Source organism: Falco biarmicus, chromosome 13 (assembly GCF_023638135.1).
Source record: "Falco biarmicus isolate bFalBia1 chromosome 13, bFalBia1.pri, whole genome shotgun sequence".
In the NCBI taxonomy this organism is placed as follows: Eukaryota; Metazoa; Chordata; class Aves; order Falconiformes; family Falconidae; genus Falco; species Falco biarmicus.
The window spans coordinates 28,613,447-28,630,557 of NC_079300.1; the positions used below are offsets into that span (position 1 = coordinate 28,613,447).

Sequence of the window (17,111 nt, forward strand, 5' to 3'; positions counted from 1 at the left end):
GTATGGCACAGCATGGCACAGTATGGCGCATTATGGGACGGTATGGCACAGTATAGCACCACATGGTGCAGTATGGCACCGCATGGCACAGTATGGTGTGGTATGGTGCAGCATGGCACTGCATGGCACAGTATGGTGCAGTATGGCACTGCAAGGCACAGTGTGGTGTGGTATGGCACAGTATGATGGTATGGCGCAGTATGATGGTATGGTGCAGTATGGCACTGTATGGCACGGTATGGTGTGATATGGCACAGTATGGTGTGGTATGGCTTAGTGTGATCGTATGGTGCAGTATGGCACCACATGGCACAGTATGGTGTGATATGGCGGAGAATGGTGTGGTATGGTGCAGTATAGTGTGGTATGGCACAGTATGGCACCGCATGGTGCAGTATGGCACAATATGGTGTGGTATGGTGCAGTATAGTGTGGTATGGCACAGATGGCACCGCATGGCGCAGTATGGCACAATATGGTGTGGTATGGTGCAGTATGGCACCGCACAGTATGGTGTGGTATGGCTTAGTGTGATCGTATGGTGCAGTATGGCACCGCATGGCACAGTATGGTGTGATATGGCGCAGAATGGTGTGGTATGGTGCAGTATAGTGTGGTATGGCACCGCATGGTGCAGTACGGCACAATATGGTGTGGTATGGTGCAGTATAGTGTGGTATGGCACAGATGGCACCGCATGGTGCAGTACGGCACAATATGGTGTGGTATGGTGCAGTATGGCACCGCACAGCATGGTATGGTGCGCCACGGCGCACTGTGGTGTGATATGGCGCAGTATGGCACCACATGGCGCAGACTGGCACAATATGGTGTGGTACGGCGCAGCATGGCCCCGCATGGCGCGGTATGGCAGAGTTTGGCACAACATGGCGGGGCGGGGCCGGGGGCGGGGCCGGGGCCGGGGGCGGGGCCGCCGCGGGGCGTGTCCCGGCGGGGCGGGGTCGGCGGCGCCGGTGCCGGGAGCGCAGCGATGGCGGCGGCGGAGCTGGAGCGGCTGCGGATGGCGGGGGCCGGCATGGCCATTGCCGTGCTCACCAGCGGCGGCGACGCGCAAGGTGGGGCGGGGGAGCGGGGCCGGGGCCGGGCGGGAGCGGGGCCGGGGCCGGGGCCGGGGCCGGGGCCGGGGCCGGGCGGGAGCGGCATCCGCGGGGCCTCGGGGCGCGCAGCCGGGACGCGGCCCACGCTCCTGCCCGGGAGCCCGCGGCGGGGGAGGGGACGGACGGGCACCCCCCTCCCGTGTGTCCCCGACGCACGGGAAGGGTCGCCGCGGCCCACCCGCGCCACCTCCCCGTGCCCAGCCCCGAGCACCCGCCGTGGGGGTCGCGGCCCCCCCGGGATGGCTGACGGGTCTCGCTCACCTGCGGCTGCCACCCGTGCGCGGAGCTCCCCGGTCTCTGGGCCCCCCCACTCGAGGGGGCGGGACACCCCTGGGATCCGGTGCCCTGTGGGGTGTGGGGCCCCTCGAGGTCACCCTGGCTCACCTCTCGCTTTGCCAGGGATGAACGCCGCCGTCCGCGCCGTCACCCGCATGGGGATATACGTGGGAGCCAAGGTCTTCCTTATCTACGAGGTTGGGGCACCCCCATGCTCCCCATCACGGGTGGGGGGCAGCTGCCCCCCCTGTGCCGGGGTCCCCCTCACCCCCATCTTCTTCGCAGGGCTACGAGGGGCTGGTGGAGGGGGGTGACAACATCAAGCAAGCCAACTGGCTCAGCGTCTCCAACATCATCCAGCTGGTGAGGCTCACCGGTGGGGACCCCCAAATCCAACCACCACCCCCAAAAAAAGCTACATGACAAGCTGTGCCCCCCCCCTTTTCCTCTGCAGGGCGGGACGGTGATTGGCAGTGCCCGCTGCAAGGCCTTCACCACCCGCGCGGGCCGGCTGCGGGCCGCCCGTAACCTGGTGGAGCACGGCATCACCAACCTCTGCGTCATCGGCGGGGACGGCAGCCTGACGGGCGCCGACATCTTCCGCTCTGAGTGGGGTGGGCTGCTGGAGGAGCTGGTCCAAGATGGTGGGTGACCCCCCCTCCCACACGCACTGGGTGGGGAGAGTGAAAGCATTCAAAGGGTGCTGAGCTCCAGAGGTGCCACCCTGTCACTGTGACCCCCAGGGAGGGCTGGGCTCCTCCGCTGCTCGGCAGGATCCGGCCCGATGCTGGTGGGGGATGGGGGCACCCCAAAATAACCAGTGGCACGGCGGTCCCCCCCGGCAGGGCAGATCAGCGAGGAGGTGGCACGGGAGAACTGCCGCCTGAACATCGTGGGGCTGGTGGGCTCCATCGACAACGACTTCTGCGGCACCGACATGACCATCGGCACCGACTCGGCGCTGCACCGCATCATGGAGGTGATTGACGCCATCACCACCACGGCGCAGAGGTGAGCGGGCTTGGGGCTGGGGGCTGGACCCCCCTGGAGCATCGCACCCACCTTCCTTCTCCTCCCACCCATGTCCTTGCAGCCACCAGCGGACGTTCGTGCTGGAGGTGATGGGCCGCCACTGTGGGTAAGCCCCTGCGGTGCGACGGGGTGCCACGTTCGGGGGCCAGGCCTGGTGCTGCCACCGCCGTGTCCCCCCAGGTACCTGGCGCTGGTGTCCGGATTGGCCTCGGGCGCCGACTGGCTCTTCATCCCTGAGTCCCCTCCGGAGGACGGCTGGGAGGACCTCATGTGTGAGAGGCTTGGGGAGGTGAGGGGGGTTTCCTAAGGTCCTGTCCCCGTTTTCACCCCAGAGCATCCCCGCAGGCACCCGGGCTGAGCCCCACAGCCGGTGCCCAGCCCCTGCGAAGCTTCGGGAGCTCCCACCATTGTCCCTGTGAAACGGGGCACTCAGCCGAGCGCAAATCCAGCCCTCGCGTGCCAGGGGCACCGCTGGCTCAGGGGCTCAGCCACCCTGAGCCTGAGCCCCCCCCCCCCAGGCAGCAGCTGGTGGCAAGCGGGGGAGGGTGCTCAGGCTTGGCCGTCGGTGAGTTTTGGCTAAGCCGTGGCAGCTCTTTTTCTCCCCTCACACCAGACACGCAGCAGAGGGTCGCGGCTCAACATCATCATCATTGCCGAGGGTGCCATCGACCGCAGTGGCAAACCCATCTCCTCCAACTACGTGAAGGATGTAAGCGCCCGCTCTGGCACCCACTCCGGCACCCAGGGTGACTGGCGGGTCCCCAGCATGACATCCTCTCTTCTCCGCAGCTGGTGGTGCAACGCTTGGGCTTTGACACGCGGGTCACCGTCCTCGGCCACGTCCAGCGCGGAGGGACCCCGTCAGCCTTTGACCGTGTGCTGGTAGGTCCTGGGGGAGGACATGGAGCGGGGGTCACCCTGCAGAAAGCAGCAGGCTGGTGGGGAGCCCCGCTCCTGCATTCCCTCTGCCTGTTGCAAAGGACTTGAGGCTCAGACGGCCCCCGCAGGGGTGGCCCCCGCTGTGCCGAGCAGAGCCGCATGCCCAGGTCCCCTCATTTGCTGCAAATTTCACGGGTTGTTGAAATGAAACCAGCAGCTCTCTGGCTGTGAGTTGGGTGTGCCGGCAGCCGCCTGGTTTCCAAGGTCATGGGAGCATCCCTGTGTGAGCACAGGGGAGCATCCCGCCTGGCTGGCGTGGGTGGCCCCAGCGTCACGAGGCAGCGGGTGCCCCTTGCCTGTTGCAGAGCAGCAAGATGGGGATGGAGGCGGTGATGGCGTTGCTGGAGGCCACGCCGGACACCCCCGCCTGCGTGGTGAGCCTCTCGGGGAACCAGTCAGTGCGGCTGCCACTCATGGAGTGCGTCCAGGTGGTGAGTATCGGGGCGGGGGGTGTGTGTCAGGCACGCCAGCCCGCTGGGTGGGGGTCCTGCTCCCCTCCCCATAAGCGTGGGTGTCACGGTGCTGCATCTCTCCTCCCCCAAGACAAAGGACGTGCAGAAGGCCATGGATGAGAAGAGGTTTGAGGAGGCCATCCAGCTCCGTGGGAGGTGAGGAGTGGGGACCGGGATGGGGGGAGACATCCCTATGGAGTGGCCAAAAGGACATGCTGGTCTGGAGGCTTCTCCCTTGGGGGGGAACCATGGGCTCCTGCAGCTGGGAGGGCATCCCCCCCTACGCCTCGGGGTCCAGGCGCCCCTCGGGGCCATGCCGCCTTGTCCTTGCAGGAGCTTTGAGAACAACTGGAACATCTACAAGCTGCTGGCACACCAGAAACCGGCACAGGAGAAGGTAAGGAGGGATGAGGAGCAGCAGGGGACATCATCCCTGCCTTGGGAACACACACCAACGTGCCATCCCCATCTCTGTCCCTGCAGAGCCCCTTCAGCCTGGCCATCCTGAATGTGGGTGCCCCCGCCGCCGGCATGAACGCTGCCGTCAGGTCGGCCGTGCGGATCGGCATCTGCCAGGGGCACACCATCTACGTGGTGAGCGACGGCTTCGAGGGCTTGTCCAAGGGGCAGGTAAGGGGGACGGTGAGCCTGGGTGCTGCGGGTTTCCCAAGGGGGTGGGTTTGGGCTTGGAGGGCAGCGGCAGGCTGCTTCTGCCATCCTAAAACCGAGCGCTGCTGCTTGCAGATCCGTGAGGTGGGCTGGCACGACGTGGCAGGCTGGCTGGGACGTGGCGGGTCCATGCTGGGCACCAAGCGGTAAGTGCAGCCCCAGGGGGCTGGGAGGGGGGTGGCAGGGAGGGGAGGGGACACCCCTGTCCTCACCCCACGGCCTCTCCTCCCCTTCCCTACCGCAGGACACTGCCCAAGACCTGCATGGAAAAGATTGTGGAGAACGTGCGGAAATTCAACATCCAGGGGCTGCTGGTCATCGGGGGGTTTGAGGTGTGGGGGCATCCTCAGCTCTGGTTTGTGGGGCTGCCGGCATCGCGGGCGGCGCAGGCCACCCCGGGCCACCCCTTCTGGGATGTGGATCCGGCCCCAGGGCATCTCCCGAGTCCTCGGCTCCTTGCAGGCGTACGAGGGGGTGCTGCAGCTGGTGGAGGCCCGCGGGCAGTACGAGGAGCTCTGCATCATCATGTGCGTCATCCCTGCCACCATCAGCAACAACGTGCCGGGGACCGACTTCAGCCTGGGCTCGGACACAGCTGTCAACGCGGCCATGGAGGTGAGGGAGGGCAGGGGGCAGCTCGCTGGGTCCCAGGTCCTGCCGTGTTGTGGGATGGCATGCGGGAACGAACCAGCGTCCCATCCCGGGCAGCAAGGACAGGTTTTCCTGGTGTGACCCCCGGCTTCTCCTGGTGCAGAGCTGTGACCGCATCAAGCAGTCGGCCTCAGGCACCAAGCGCCGCGTCTTCATCGTGGAGACAATGGGGGGCTACTGCGGGTACCTGTCGACTGTCACTGGCATTGCAGTGGGCGCCGACGCCGCCTACGTCTATGAAGATCCCTTCACCATCCATGACCTGAAGGTGAGCAGAGTAGGAGCTGCTTTCTGGCAGCATCGTTTGGGTAAAATAGGATGGAAAACTGGGAAAGGGAAGGCTCCGAGGCAGGGCAGAGTTTGGAGGAACACGGCCAAGCCCCGTGAAGCTGCTGGGTTGATGTTAGTGGCACTTGGGTCCAAACAAGAGGACCAGAGGGACCCAGGATGGCTGCCAGCATCCTGGCGTTCATCTTGCAGGCCAACGTGGAACATTTGACTGACAAAATGAAGACGGATATCCAGAGAGGGCTGGTACTGCGGTGAGTTGGGGACGCCTGGGGTCACTCACTGAAAAACCCAGCCCTGTGGCAGGGAGCAAGGCCAGAGCTGAGCCCTTCCCGTGGCCAGAGACAGTCCCTGAGTGCAGCGAGGTTTGGCACGGTGGGCGCGTGGCATCCTGCCCGGGGTTGCCACGCTCGGCCAGAGGGATGGTCCTGTGCTGGATGCCTCTGCTGCTGTCCCCACCCTGCCCCAGCATCCTGGGCCGATGGGCTGGCGCTCTGGGCCTCAGGTAGAACAAAACCCAGCAAAAATAGGTGTTTAGGGGAGCACAGAGGGACCCCTTGGGGATGCCAGATTGTGGAGCAGCCCCCCCAATCCCTTCCCTCTGCTCCCCAGCAATGAGAAGTGCCATGAGCACTATACCACCGAGTTCCTCTACAACCTCTACTCGTCTGAGGGCAAAGGCATCTTTGACTGCAGGATTAACGTTCTGGGCCACCTCCAGCAGGTACAGGGGACAGGGCAACATGGGCCACTGCTTTCCCCAAGACTTGGATGGGCCTGACATCACCATGTCTTTGTCCCCAGGGGGGAGCCCCAACCCCCTTTGACCGCAACTACGGGACCAAGCTGGGAGTGAAGGCGGTGCTGTGGATGTCAGAGAAGCTGGAGGAGGTCTATCGTAAGGGTGAGCCGAGGGCTGTGGGTTCTGTGGTGGGGTGTGGGGAGGCTGGTGGCACCGGGCAGCCCCTGCTGCTCTGGTCTTGGCCACTTGGCCCCCGGCAAGGCAGCCACAGTCGACAGTGTCCTCCTACCCAGGGCGTGTGTTTGCCAACTCGGGAGACTCTGCCTGCGTGATCGGGCTCAGGAAGAAGGTGGTGGCCTTCAGCCCCGTGACGGAGCTCAAGAAAGTCACTGATTTTGAGTAAGTCCCATCCCCATGTCCCAGCAGTTCACCAGGTCCCAGGGGGACCTTCCCAGGTTCTAGAGCCATGTCTCCCCCTGCGCAGGCACAGGCTGCCCCAGGAGCAGTGGTGGCTGAACCTGCGGCTGATGCTGAAGATGCTCGCCAACTACCAGATCAGCCTGACCGAGTACATCTCGGGGAAGATGGAGCACGTCACCCGCCGCACACTCAGCATTGAGAAGGGCTTCTAGTCCCACCAGCCCAAGCCGTAGCCCCCACCCACATCCTCTCCATCCCCACGTGCTGCTCGGGGAGCGCCGGGTCTCCCCTGTTCTCAGTAGCCGTGTAGCTTCGCCATCAACCCCTTAAAGCAGGCAGAGCCTGGCTGTGGCTCCCAAAACAGCACAGTCCTGCCCCAGGTGGCTGGTCCAGGGTCTGATCCCTGTGCAGACGCAGAAAAGAGGTGTTGCTAGAGCCCAGCTGCGGAGCCCAGACCCTTAATCTTCCCTTGGTAGTTTATTGCTGTTATTTAATGATGGGGTATCTTGATTCCTTATGTAGCGGCTTGACCGCCTGAGCCAACTGCTGCTTTTAGTCACCTGCCTTGCGCGCAGGAGGGAAGCTGAGGAGGATACGCCGCCATCCTGGAGCGGGTAGGGGCTGGTTCCAGGGGCTTTCGGCTGCCCCGTGAGGTAAAGCTCCATCCTCCCGTGGCATTTGCCCAATGGCATGTCTGGAGGGCGCAGCACAGAGTACCGGGCCAGGCAAGCCCCTCTTCCCTGGCCACCTTGCATGACGCTTGGCTGTGACCGTCACTGTGTGGCCTCGGGTGCCATGCCTGTCATCTCACCACTGCTCTGTGACACTCCCAAATCTTGTACTGTTCGCAGCGCTGCTCTCCTCCTCTAGAGATAAAACCCGCTGGAGCCAAACCTGCCTCGCTGGAGAGTGGTCATTGTGTGCCAAGTCCCCGTGGGAAGGGAAGCGGGGGCAGACCGGGGGTTAGGGTTGGGGGGACAGTCCCCATGAACAAAGCCAGATGGTCTCCCAGAGCTGGATTAATGCTGGGCCAGGAGGTTTCCCTGCTTCTGTCCTCAAAGCCCGAGAGAGCGGGACCGCAGGCGGCCTCTGCCTTGCCGGGCCGTGGCGGTTGCAAGGTCAGCATCCCTCTGCAGGCAGACTTCGCAATCCCAGAGAAGAATTGCTTCTTCCTTGTTTTGGTTCCCACCTTCAAAGAAAGCGCAGAAGTGATTTATGGAGGCGAGATGTTTGTTAAGGCAGTTTCTCAGGGCAGTTGCCAAGCGGGCCGGCTCCCACGTGCAGCACTCGGGCTTGGCTGCGCTGCGCCGCGCTCGGCCGCTGCCGGCCGGCTGTGCGTGTGCATCGCCCCTTTCCCAGGCCACTTCCCTCCTGGGGCTTTCGGCTGACAGCTCCAGCCTCTGAGGCCTTGCCAGCACCAAGATGCATCACAGTCTTTTGGGTCAAACACACAGTTATTTTTTCCTCCAGCAAGTTGTCCCCAAGTGCCAAGTCCCTGCTTTCAGTGCTTTTCCTCTAGTTGGCCACGTTACTTGTTTTAGGCTGCGGAGGAAGATGGTAATTTCTTCATCTTCCCTGCCAGAGCTGGACACACAGCAAGAGCAGACCTTGCTGACGGGAGGCTGCATCACGGCTCTTCCCAGGCGAGTATCTGCTGTGGGGACCCCAGGCAGACCTGGCCGCTCCTCCCAGTGCCAGCAATGGGAAACAGGCTCTTCCACCGTCCCACATCTGAGGAGCCCCGACTGGCTCCTGTGCAGGACCTCACATCGGCCAGGGACCATCCCGCGCTGTGGTGTCCCCCACACCTGCCCCACCGCTGGCCTCCAGGACCCCCGCGGTTGGCCTGGACACAAATTGTGCTGGATCCGGACCCGCGGACAGACAGCCGCTGGCACAGGCGGAGACCGGGAAACATCTGCCCTCGCTGCTCCATATCCCCTGCTGGGGCGGGTCAGGGCGAAAGCAGGTCACACCACACAGCTCTTGGCAGCCGCCCTCCAGCAGCCGGGTGCAGGGTGTTAATGGGGAAGGGGGTGTCCCCACGCTCAGGCCAGCTTCGCATTTGGATGCACTTGGGGACAGGGGTCACTGGAGCCTTCGCACCTCATTTCCACTCAAAAAAGCCTGGAGTGCCAGATCCCAGATCCCTTGGCGGGTGGGGGGGGGGGGGGGGAGATGGACAGGGACAGCCCCAGCATCCTGCAGGGGGGCAACCACCCTGTGTGCTGCTAGAACGAGCAGTAGGGGATGCGGTGACGGTGCACCCAGGCACGGCCAGCCCAGCCCCGGCTGCCCCCCGGCCCTGAGGAGAGGCAGAGCAAAAAAGCTATGAGCATCTTCAGCGAAAGGCAGGCTGCCAGGTCCCCAGAGGGAAGAGGCCAGCCCCCCCCGGGCTGTTCCGAGGGTGTGCGGGATCAGGGTCACCCTGCGAGGAGCAGTCGGGAGCACCCAGGGCAGCTCACCCGGCCCCAGGAGCACCCGCCCCAGCCAAGCGTGACAAGCGCAGCACGTAGGCAGTGAGCTCTGCTCGGGGACAGTCGTGCAGTCAGGGATTAACAGCCAGAGTTCTCCAGCGCGGAGGGGAGGAACGGTGCCAGAGCAGCCTCAGGCCACGGCAGTTGCTCCATTAGCTGCCCTGATGACAAGCCATGACACTTGCTTTGATCACTCTCCTCCCAGCAAAGCTGGGGGGTCTGGCTCCCCTGTCCCCTGACACAGACAGGCGCGACTACTGCCACCGAGCAGGCTGTCGAGGCAGCCTGGGAGAGGACGTGCCCTCAGCACAAGGGCAAGATGCAAACAAGATGACGGGTATGTCTCTCAGGCCCTGGCTGTCAAGGAAAGTCTGGTACATTATAAATCACACTGGCTATTTAAACGCAGCTGGGTTTAATGCAGAAGGCAAGAACTAGGTCATTTGAGGAGTTAAAGGCATCAGCAATCTTCATCCAAGTGACGAGGGTCAAACTGTGCCCCTTCCCACCAAGGTCAAGTAAACAGGCCTGTGGACACAGGCTGTCACCATCCCCGAGGAGCGTTCCTCACAGCAGCATGACCCGGCGCACGGGTGCTCGGACCCCCGTACAAACTGGGATAGCAGGGATGCGGACACGCCACCCCACCTCACACAGGGCCGGGGTCTGCAGCCGAGCGGCACAGAGGGGCCGCGTCCTGTGCCTCGGAGGCCACTGCCCTGCCTGGGTGGGCTCTGTGCCTCTGCCATGAGCAAGTGAGCTTTGCCCGCTGCCTCTTTTGCTTCCTGCACTCGGCGGGGACTTGGGGCCGCAAGGTTCCCAAATAGCACAGTCCCTTTGAAAAGCAGCCCCTGCAGCAGCTCGGTGCAGAATCAACCAGCGCCGGGGGCGAGCGAGCCCTTTGACGGGTCCAGTGAAGCGGGAAGACGCAGGGGCCCACAGCGCTGCTCCTGCTCCGCAGGGCTAACAATGCAAGCCATGAACCAGACATAATGGAGCAATGCCCAGAGTCAGTTGTTCTCGCTATGTTTGCTGAACCCCAGCCACAGCTTACACGTCCGAGAGGGATAATTGGTTTTATTTGGTATGTCACAACATTTTCATTTGTATTTAGCGGCTCTACAAAATCTTAGTAAATGCAGCTTTTTCAGTTACACAGAAATGCCACCCTCGATGCCTGCGCAAACCTGACAGTAACGCTTGGCTTGTTTTCTCCTAAAAACGCACAGGGGCGTTTTATTCTAATGTTGTTTCCTTAAGATGCCTACAGGGGCATGTGGGGGTGAGAGTACAGCTGAGCATTCAGGATCTAGGAGAGAGTCATTTGTTTCACCTAGGCTGCACCGAGCTTTTCTTTGGTCCGCCTGACCGCCAAGTCAGGTGCTACATGCACTAACAAGCACCAGAAGTCATGAGTTGAATGTAAATTAGGAATTTGACATTGACCTTCACAATCTGCACCAGACAGTTCTGGGTGATCATTTCAGGCAGCATCTCCCCGACAGACTTCACAAAACAAACTCTGTGGTAGAAACTGCCTTCAGAGCCTGCAAACACACAGGGGCTGGCTGCTGGTTAGTCTGACAGGGAGCCACTGACAAGCAGTGACCTTTCTAGCTGGCAGCAGGCTTGGCCAAGCCCCCTTCGATCGCGCAGCACAGCAGCACCTCTCACTGCGGCCCCGCTCGCTTTTGCTTTGCTGATTTACCGGCAGCTCCCATCAAACAGCCCCAGTGACATGAGACACAAACGTTAACTGAGCCTGTTACACAAGCAGGAAAGCTCCCGCAAGCCAGGTCAGGTGCTGCCCGCCCCAGTGTGACATACACAGCTGGGGGTGATGTCGGGAGCTACGGGGCAGGGGCAGCCAGCAGCACCCCGTTCCAGCCCCTCCGCAGGGGAAACACAGCGGGAAACACGGAGGCTTTGGCTGCAGCCAGGCATGTGTGGGCAGAATGGCGCTGCGGGGCTGGGGCTGGCTGGTGCTCCAGGGAGGTTTGTAATGGGCACTGTCACTCCTCCTGCAGCTCCTTCTTCCGAAACGCCTGCAGTCTCCTCCCCACCGTCTGCTGGACTATCTCCAGACCCTCCGTGTCCAGTTCCTTCATGAGAAGCAGGATGGCATTCAGGACATTGTTCTGTCGGGACGAGAAAGACAATGCTTTACACAAGCATGTTAACACCAGCCCAGAAAAAGACACTTGATTTTCAAAGTTGCTCTTTCTAGGAATACCACCACCACCACAGCCGGCCATTTGCAACAGCCACCTGCAGCTACAGGGACAGAACGACCAAGCCCTCGGGGCAAACACCGACAGAGACGTGTCAGGAGGTGAACTGGAATGCAGGACAAACCCATCCGCCCAGTCCTGCACCGACTGCCCACATGCCTCTGGCTCCCCGCCACCCTCCCAACGGGCTTCTGTGAGGAAAGGCGCACACAAGAGTGCAAGAGCAGCCGCCCTCTCTCTCCAGCGTGACTACATGTAGGATGGGAAAGGACAGGAACCTTCTGATCTGAGGAATAAGAAGAGCCTGTAGAATTGTGAAAGCGTGAGCTGGGAGGAACGCTTGAAGGCCTTCAGCCCAGCCCCCGCACTGACACAGGACTACTGCCAGCACCAGACCATGGCTCTGTCAAACCATGTCTTGCAAAACTCCAGGGAGACATTCTGCAGCCTCCTAAATAACTGTACTTCTAGGGAAAATATTTTTTCTAACATCCAACATGAACCTCCCCTGCTGCAATCTGTGGCCATTTCCCCTTTAATGTTTTCTTTTCCTGAAGGCCAAAGCCCGTGGGTACTACTCGTGATGCTGCAAAGTGATTCACTCAAGTGTTCACTCATAAAACGTGAACAGAGATCGCAGGCAACTAACATCAGAATGAGGCAGAACGTGGTCTAGATCTCACTTTGGCCTCCCTGCACCAATTGAAGTGATGGCGCTCAGCCCAACAGACAGCAATTCCCAGCTGAACAACCAAGATCCATGAAGTTCATCCAAGGCTACACCACGGAAGGGGCTGAGGAACCACCTAAGCTCTCAATGAAGCAACCTCCCCCTAGGCCGACAGTCTACCAGCTGCATTTCAGCTGCTGCCCATCCAGCACGTGTTCCTAGCACAACCCCAGGGAAGGGGCACACGTGAGCTTGTGTGCAGACAGACCAAGAGGACAAACTCCACTGGGCTTTCTTTATATTGCATGATGTCTTAAAGATAGAAGAGAATGGAGTATTTTCAGTTGGAATGGACCTACAAAGATCACCTAGTCCAACTGATGACCTGTCTGCTTCAGGGCTGACCAAAAGTTAAAGCATATTAAGGGCATTGTCCAAATGCTTCTTGAACACGTGACAGGCTTGGGACATGTCTACAGGGTGTGACCACCCTCCCGGTGAAGAAATGCTTCCTAATGTCCAGTCTGAACCTCCCGGGCACAGCTTTGAGCCATTCCTGTGTGTCCTGTCACCGGATCCCAGGGAGGAGAGCTCAGCACCTCCCTCTCCGTGTCCCCTCCTCAGGAAGCTGCAGACAGCAATGAGGTTGCCCCTCAGCCTCCTTTCCCCCTGAAATTAGACAAGCCCAGGTCCCTCGGCCACTCCTCACAGGACACACCTTCCAGCCCTGTCCCCAGCTCGCTGCCCTCCTCCAGACGCGTTCAAGCACCTGAACATCCTTCTGAAATGGGGGGGCCCAGAGCTGCACACAATGAAAAGCAATTTGGTCTTTAAAAGATACTCACTCTCTTCTTGCAGCTGCAGTCTGTCCCTCGAGGTGAAAAGGAGGAAAATTTATCCCTGGGAACAGGCTTCATACCAAGCTCCTCTCGAATTTTGCTAAGAAGGGGAAGAAGAGCAAACGTTATTATGACCAGCTGGGAGAACCTTACACTGCCAGGTGAATCCTTTCTAATCATGGGCAACCACGCAAGAAACATCCAGCTGAAGGACTCAAGGCACATCTATTCACACACCACAACACCCCAAGCAAAATTCCCACGTGAAGCAAGAACCTCACAGCTATAAAATATAAATGAGGATGCCGCCACAAGGAGTCTGCTTGCACCCCCACCTGGGGCAACGGGCTCCCGTGCCTGACACTAGCTGGGACTGCAGACTGTGTGACAGTGCACTGGAACAACATATGCCGCAGCGCTGACATGCGCCAAAGCGTGTCGCAGAAGCAGAGATAAGCAGGAATGGACTGGGGCTCACGCTTCAGAGAGGATCCATCTCTGTCCGCACATGCAGCTGACACTCGAGAGTAAGTACCCACCTACAGAAGAGCCTGTTTTGCAGATACAGAACCAGACCCACAAGTGCTATTAAACCAGCACAGCTCCACCACGGTAACTGGAACAACAGGAATCTGTGCCAGCCGCAGGCCTGGCCCACGGAGTATCAGGGTTGGCTGGCAGGGTCCTTTCATGCCACATGCGAGTTCAGCCCAGAAATCCTAACAGCTCACGAGCAAGCCCTCACTTTGTCTCCTCCAGACTGAAGTTCAGCAGTTCACTCTCAGTCTCTGTTGTGGATTCAGCAGCACTAGATACAGTGGACTCAGGGCAGCCGTTTTCCACATTCCTCCTAGCTGGTGGGGCCGTGATCTCCTCACCATCAACCAGGGCCTGGGACAGTTCTTCCTCTGTCACAGCTGCAAAAACCAAAACAAAAGCCTGCTGCAACAAGCTCCAGCAGCCCAGGAACACAGCAGCTGTAACAGGGCAGGTACTGCTGCTACAGAGCTACATCACTGGGGTCTGGGCCAAAAAGTGTCCTTTGTACTGGCCTTTTGCTTTCGTCGTCCTCCTGCAGTAAAACCCGCAAAGGAGGACACTGGCAGCTGTCACCCATCTCACAAAGTCAGAAAGGTATCAGGGAGGGACGCAAACATGCTTTGTTATCTCTTGTCTCTGGAGAAGGCTCCAAAAGCTACCAAATTACTGCTACCAGATGGAAAAGCTTCTTTTTTTTTTTTTTAATGACAGCAGATCCAATTACAGAATCTTTGTTTTGCCACAGCAAAGAGTTCTAAAAAACCACTAATTAGTGGCACCATCTCCGCTACAATGAGGCTTTTAGTCCTGCTGGTGTTAACTCTGGCGCTGCAGGGAAGGGAAAGGAGAAAACAGAAGCGGTGGATCTTGCAGAAGGGATGCTCAACCTCTAACACATCCTGACTCAAGGAAGAGTCAAAGGATGCCTTAAAGAGAGGAACCAACACGTTACCGGTTTCCACGTCGCCCTGCCTGTAGCTTGGGGTTGTCCCTTTACCTGCAAGCACCCACCTTGGTTATCAAGCTTCTGCAGGCTGGGTAGGTTACGCAGCACCGTCATTCGGTAGCGGTGGGGGTCTGACCCACAACAGGGATTTTCAGACAGCCACAGGACCCTCAGCCGGGGTAGGTTTTTGAGGTAGAAGAGCTCATTTAGGCTTGTAATGTTGTTCTTCCTCAGATAGAGTTCACTCAGATTCTGGCACTGATTCAGCGGCTCGAGGTCTGAGATGCCATTCACGCTGAAGAGAGACAGTAGGGTCAGAGACCAGCAAGCCCACCCCTCCCTCGCTGTACTGTTTAGGTGGCAGCACAGCCCCTGTAGCGCAGTGGCTTTCCAGCCCCCTTTCCTGCAACAGTTTCACTGAGGAGTCTCATCGTGGCACCTCACCGTGCCACAGCATGGCAACAGACATTCAGTGGGCTTATAGCATTTCATTGTTTTAAACAGGGGAAAGAATTAAAAAAGCAGGCTCTCCTCTCTCCTGATGATGAACAGCCTCTGCTTCCCCCTAACACCTGTCGCACCCGCACACGTTTCTGTAGCAGTTCCTCAGACTCGCTGAAGGAGAACCCATATAAGATTCCCAAGCGAAAAAGCTCAGATTCACAGACAGCACTGGGTCCGTGGGATCCCCAGCGTAGGTGAACGATGGGTGTGTTAGGGGGAGGCTTACAGAAATTAAAAGCTCTGTGAGGTCCATGAAGCACTTCAACAAGCATTCTGCAAACAGGCCCCATGCAGAGGCCCAGAAGATCCCCATCCAAACTACGGAATAGGACTTCGGGAGCAACAATCCTAAGAGGTTTATAACACTTCTCAAAACAGAGATTATTTTCTTGAGCAGCAAAGAGAAACGTGCATAGGAACCAGCAGAAGAATAATCATTTCTGCATCTCTGCTGCTTGAGAAATCAGGCATGAAGAGCCAGGCAGCTCAGATGCACAAGCACAGAAAAGTGGTAAGAAACCAAGGGACAAGGCACAGCCCCACGAGAAAGGCCATTTCCCCTGCCCTCTCCAAAGCTGGCAGTCTGTCATTCACCTGAACGTGATCACCTCAATGTTGGGCAAATCCCGGCATATCGATATCTGTGCAGGAAGAGACAGAAACAGCAATTTGACACTCCCAGAAAACAAATACAAATAAAAGCAATTTAAAATCACACACAAGGAAGATAAAAGCAAAACAGCAGTTTGGGTTTGCTTGAGTCTAACCCAAGCTTAACACCACCAGAGAGATTTGTTGCCATGGTCAGTGCAGAGTCAGCAGCTCCTCCACCCTCTCTGCCCAGCAGTGGAAGCGCAGACACCAGCATCACGTTGCTCTTCTGCTCCAGCAACTCCGCAGTCTCTGTGCTGGTTTTCCAGCCCCCAGACACAGGAGAGGATCCCTCCTACGCCAGACAGCCCTCTCCTAACAAGGGCACGTCATCCAAAGTCCCGAACAAATGACGCAGGACTTAGGGTCCCACTCTCTGGGGGTCTGCACAGGACCTCAGAGTGGAATTTTCCAAGTGCTCTCTCGAAACACCACCAATCGTTTTTATTTCTTTTTTTTTCCTATGAGATGCTAATCAATTCTGAAAAGCACTGCAGCTCACTGGCACCGGGCCAGCCCAAACCCAGGCCTGCGCCCTCCTCAGCGCCCTGTCAACCCCATCCTCTCCCCACACCGGCTGCTGGCTCAGGCTTCCCTCCGGCGGGGTGCGGGCTGGGGTCCACCACGGCCGCCCAGGCCCGGGAGCGCTGCGCCGTACTTACATCAGTCAGGTGGCTGCCCCTGCGGGAGGAGAGCAGGGGTCACCGGCGGCACGGCAGGGCCCAGCCCCCACCTGCTGCCCCCAGGCCTGGGCTGCACAGCCCCGGCCCAGCCCCACCACTGGCCTCCTTGTTCACCCCTTCGCAGGCCGCCTGCCCCCCCATCCCTGCCTGCCCCCTACCCCATCCCTGCCTGCCCCCCAGCCCTGCCTGCCTCATTACCCCATCCCTGCCTGCCCCCCATCCCTGCCTGCCTCCCTACCCCATCCCTGCCTGCCCCCCATCCCTGCCTGCCCCCCCATCCCTGCCTGCCCCCCATCCCTGCCTGCCCCCCCATCCCTGCCTGCCCCCCCATCCCTGCCTGCCCCCCCATCCCTGCCTGCCCCCCCATCCCTGCCTGCCCCCCATCCCTGCCTGCCCCCCATCCCTGCCTGCCCCCCCCATCCCTGCCTGCCTCCCTACCCCATCCCTGCCTCCCTACCCCATCCCTGCCTGCCCCCCAGCCCTGCCTGCCCCCCCACCCCATCCCTGCCTGCCCCCAGCCCTGCCTGCCCCCCCAGCCCTGCCTGCCCCCCTACCCCAGCCCTGCCTGCCCCCCATCCCTGCCTGCCCCCCCCCGCCCTGCCTGCCCCCCTACCCCATCCCTGCCTGCCCCCCATCCCTGCCTGCCCCCCAGCCCTGCCTGCCCCCCCCGCCCTGCCTCCCTACCCCAGCCCTGCCCGTCACCCCCCGTGCCCCCCAGCCCTGCCTGCTCCCTGTGGCCCAGGCCTGCCCGTCTCCCCGGGCCGGCTGCCGCCGCGGGCCCGACTGCGCGTCCCGGCCCGCCTCCCGCCCGGCCCCGGACCCCCCCGCCGGCGCCCACCAGCAGTTGAGGCGGCGGACGCCATCGAGCGCGGCCGCCTTGGCCCGCGCCAGCACGGCCGCCCGCGTCAGCCTCATGGCCGGGCCGGGCCGGGCCGCGGCGCCGCCGCCATCGCCAGGGGCGGGACCCATCCCCCGCGTAGGCT

At 60.5% G+C, this 17,111-nt stretch overlaps 2 protein-coding genes across 2 annotated transcripts; one reads left to right on the top strand and one right to left on the bottom strand.

Annotated features, from left to right (window-relative positions):
• Positions 1-943: 943 nt before the first annotated feature.
• Positions 944-7,480, top strand: PFKL (phosphofructokinase, liver type). The gene is made up of 22 exons (XM_056358987.1): positions 944-1,076; positions 1,518-1,591; positions 1,680-1,757; positions 1,849-2,038; positions 2,240-2,405; positions 2,488-2,532; positions 2,607-2,715; positions 3,040-3,135; positions 3,216-3,308; positions 3,671-3,796; positions 3,909-3,973; positions 4,151-4,214; positions 4,301-4,447; positions 4,562-4,632; positions 4,731-4,818; positions 4,949-5,101; positions 5,241-5,405; positions 5,618-5,679; positions 6,038-6,149; positions 6,230-6,329; positions 6,461-6,566; positions 6,652-7,480. Exons 1-22 carry the CDS (start codon positions 992-994, stop codon positions 6,797-6,799), a joined length of 2,343 nt encoding a protein of 780 aa, XP_056214962.1. The 5' UTR covers positions 944-991; the 3' UTR covers positions 6,800-7,480.
• A 2,641-nt stretch (positions 7,481-10,121) lies between these two features.
• On the bottom strand, positions 10,122-17,111 carry CFAP410 (cilia and flagella associated protein 410). Its single transcript, XM_056358945.1, has 7 exons — positions 16,967-17,111; positions 16,108-16,126; positions 15,389-15,435; positions 14,356-14,585; positions 13,550-13,721; positions 12,811-12,904; positions 10,122-11,202 (listed from the first exon to the last, which is right to left on the bottom strand). Exons 1-7 carry the CDS (start codon positions 17,095-17,097, stop codon positions 11,077-11,079), a joined length of 819 nt encoding a protein of 272 aa, XP_056214920.1. The 5' UTR covers positions 17,098-17,111; the 3' UTR covers positions 10,122-11,076.

Bases quoted from the DNA above. Each gene is read 5' to 3' on its own strand.
- CFAP410 (XM_056358945.1), bottom strand. From the start codon at position 17,097: ATGGGTCCCGCCCCTGGCGATGGCGGCGGCGCCGCGGCCCGGCCCGGC. The intron at 13,722-14,355 runs GTGGGTGCTTGC...TGGTTTTTGCAG, and splicing joins GCAGAAGCTTGATAACCAAG to CTGTGACAGAGGAAGAACTG. The intron at 12,905-13,549 runs GTGAGGGCTTGC...TCCCCTTCTTAG, and splicing joins TTCAGTCTGGAGGAGACAAA to CAAAATTCGAGAGGAGCTTG.
- PFKL (XM_056358987.1), top strand. From the start codon at position 992: ATGGCGGCGGCGGAGCTGGAGCGGCTGCGGATGGCGGGGGCCGGCATG. The intron at 2,716-3,039 runs GTGAGGGGGGTT...CCCTCACACCAG, and splicing joins TGTGTGAGAGGCTTGGGGAG to ACACGCAGCAGAGGGTCGCG. The intron at 5,680-6,037 runs GTGAGTTGGGGA...TCTGCTCCCCAG, and splicing joins CAGAGAGGGCTGGTACTGCG to CAATGAGAAGTGCCATGAGC.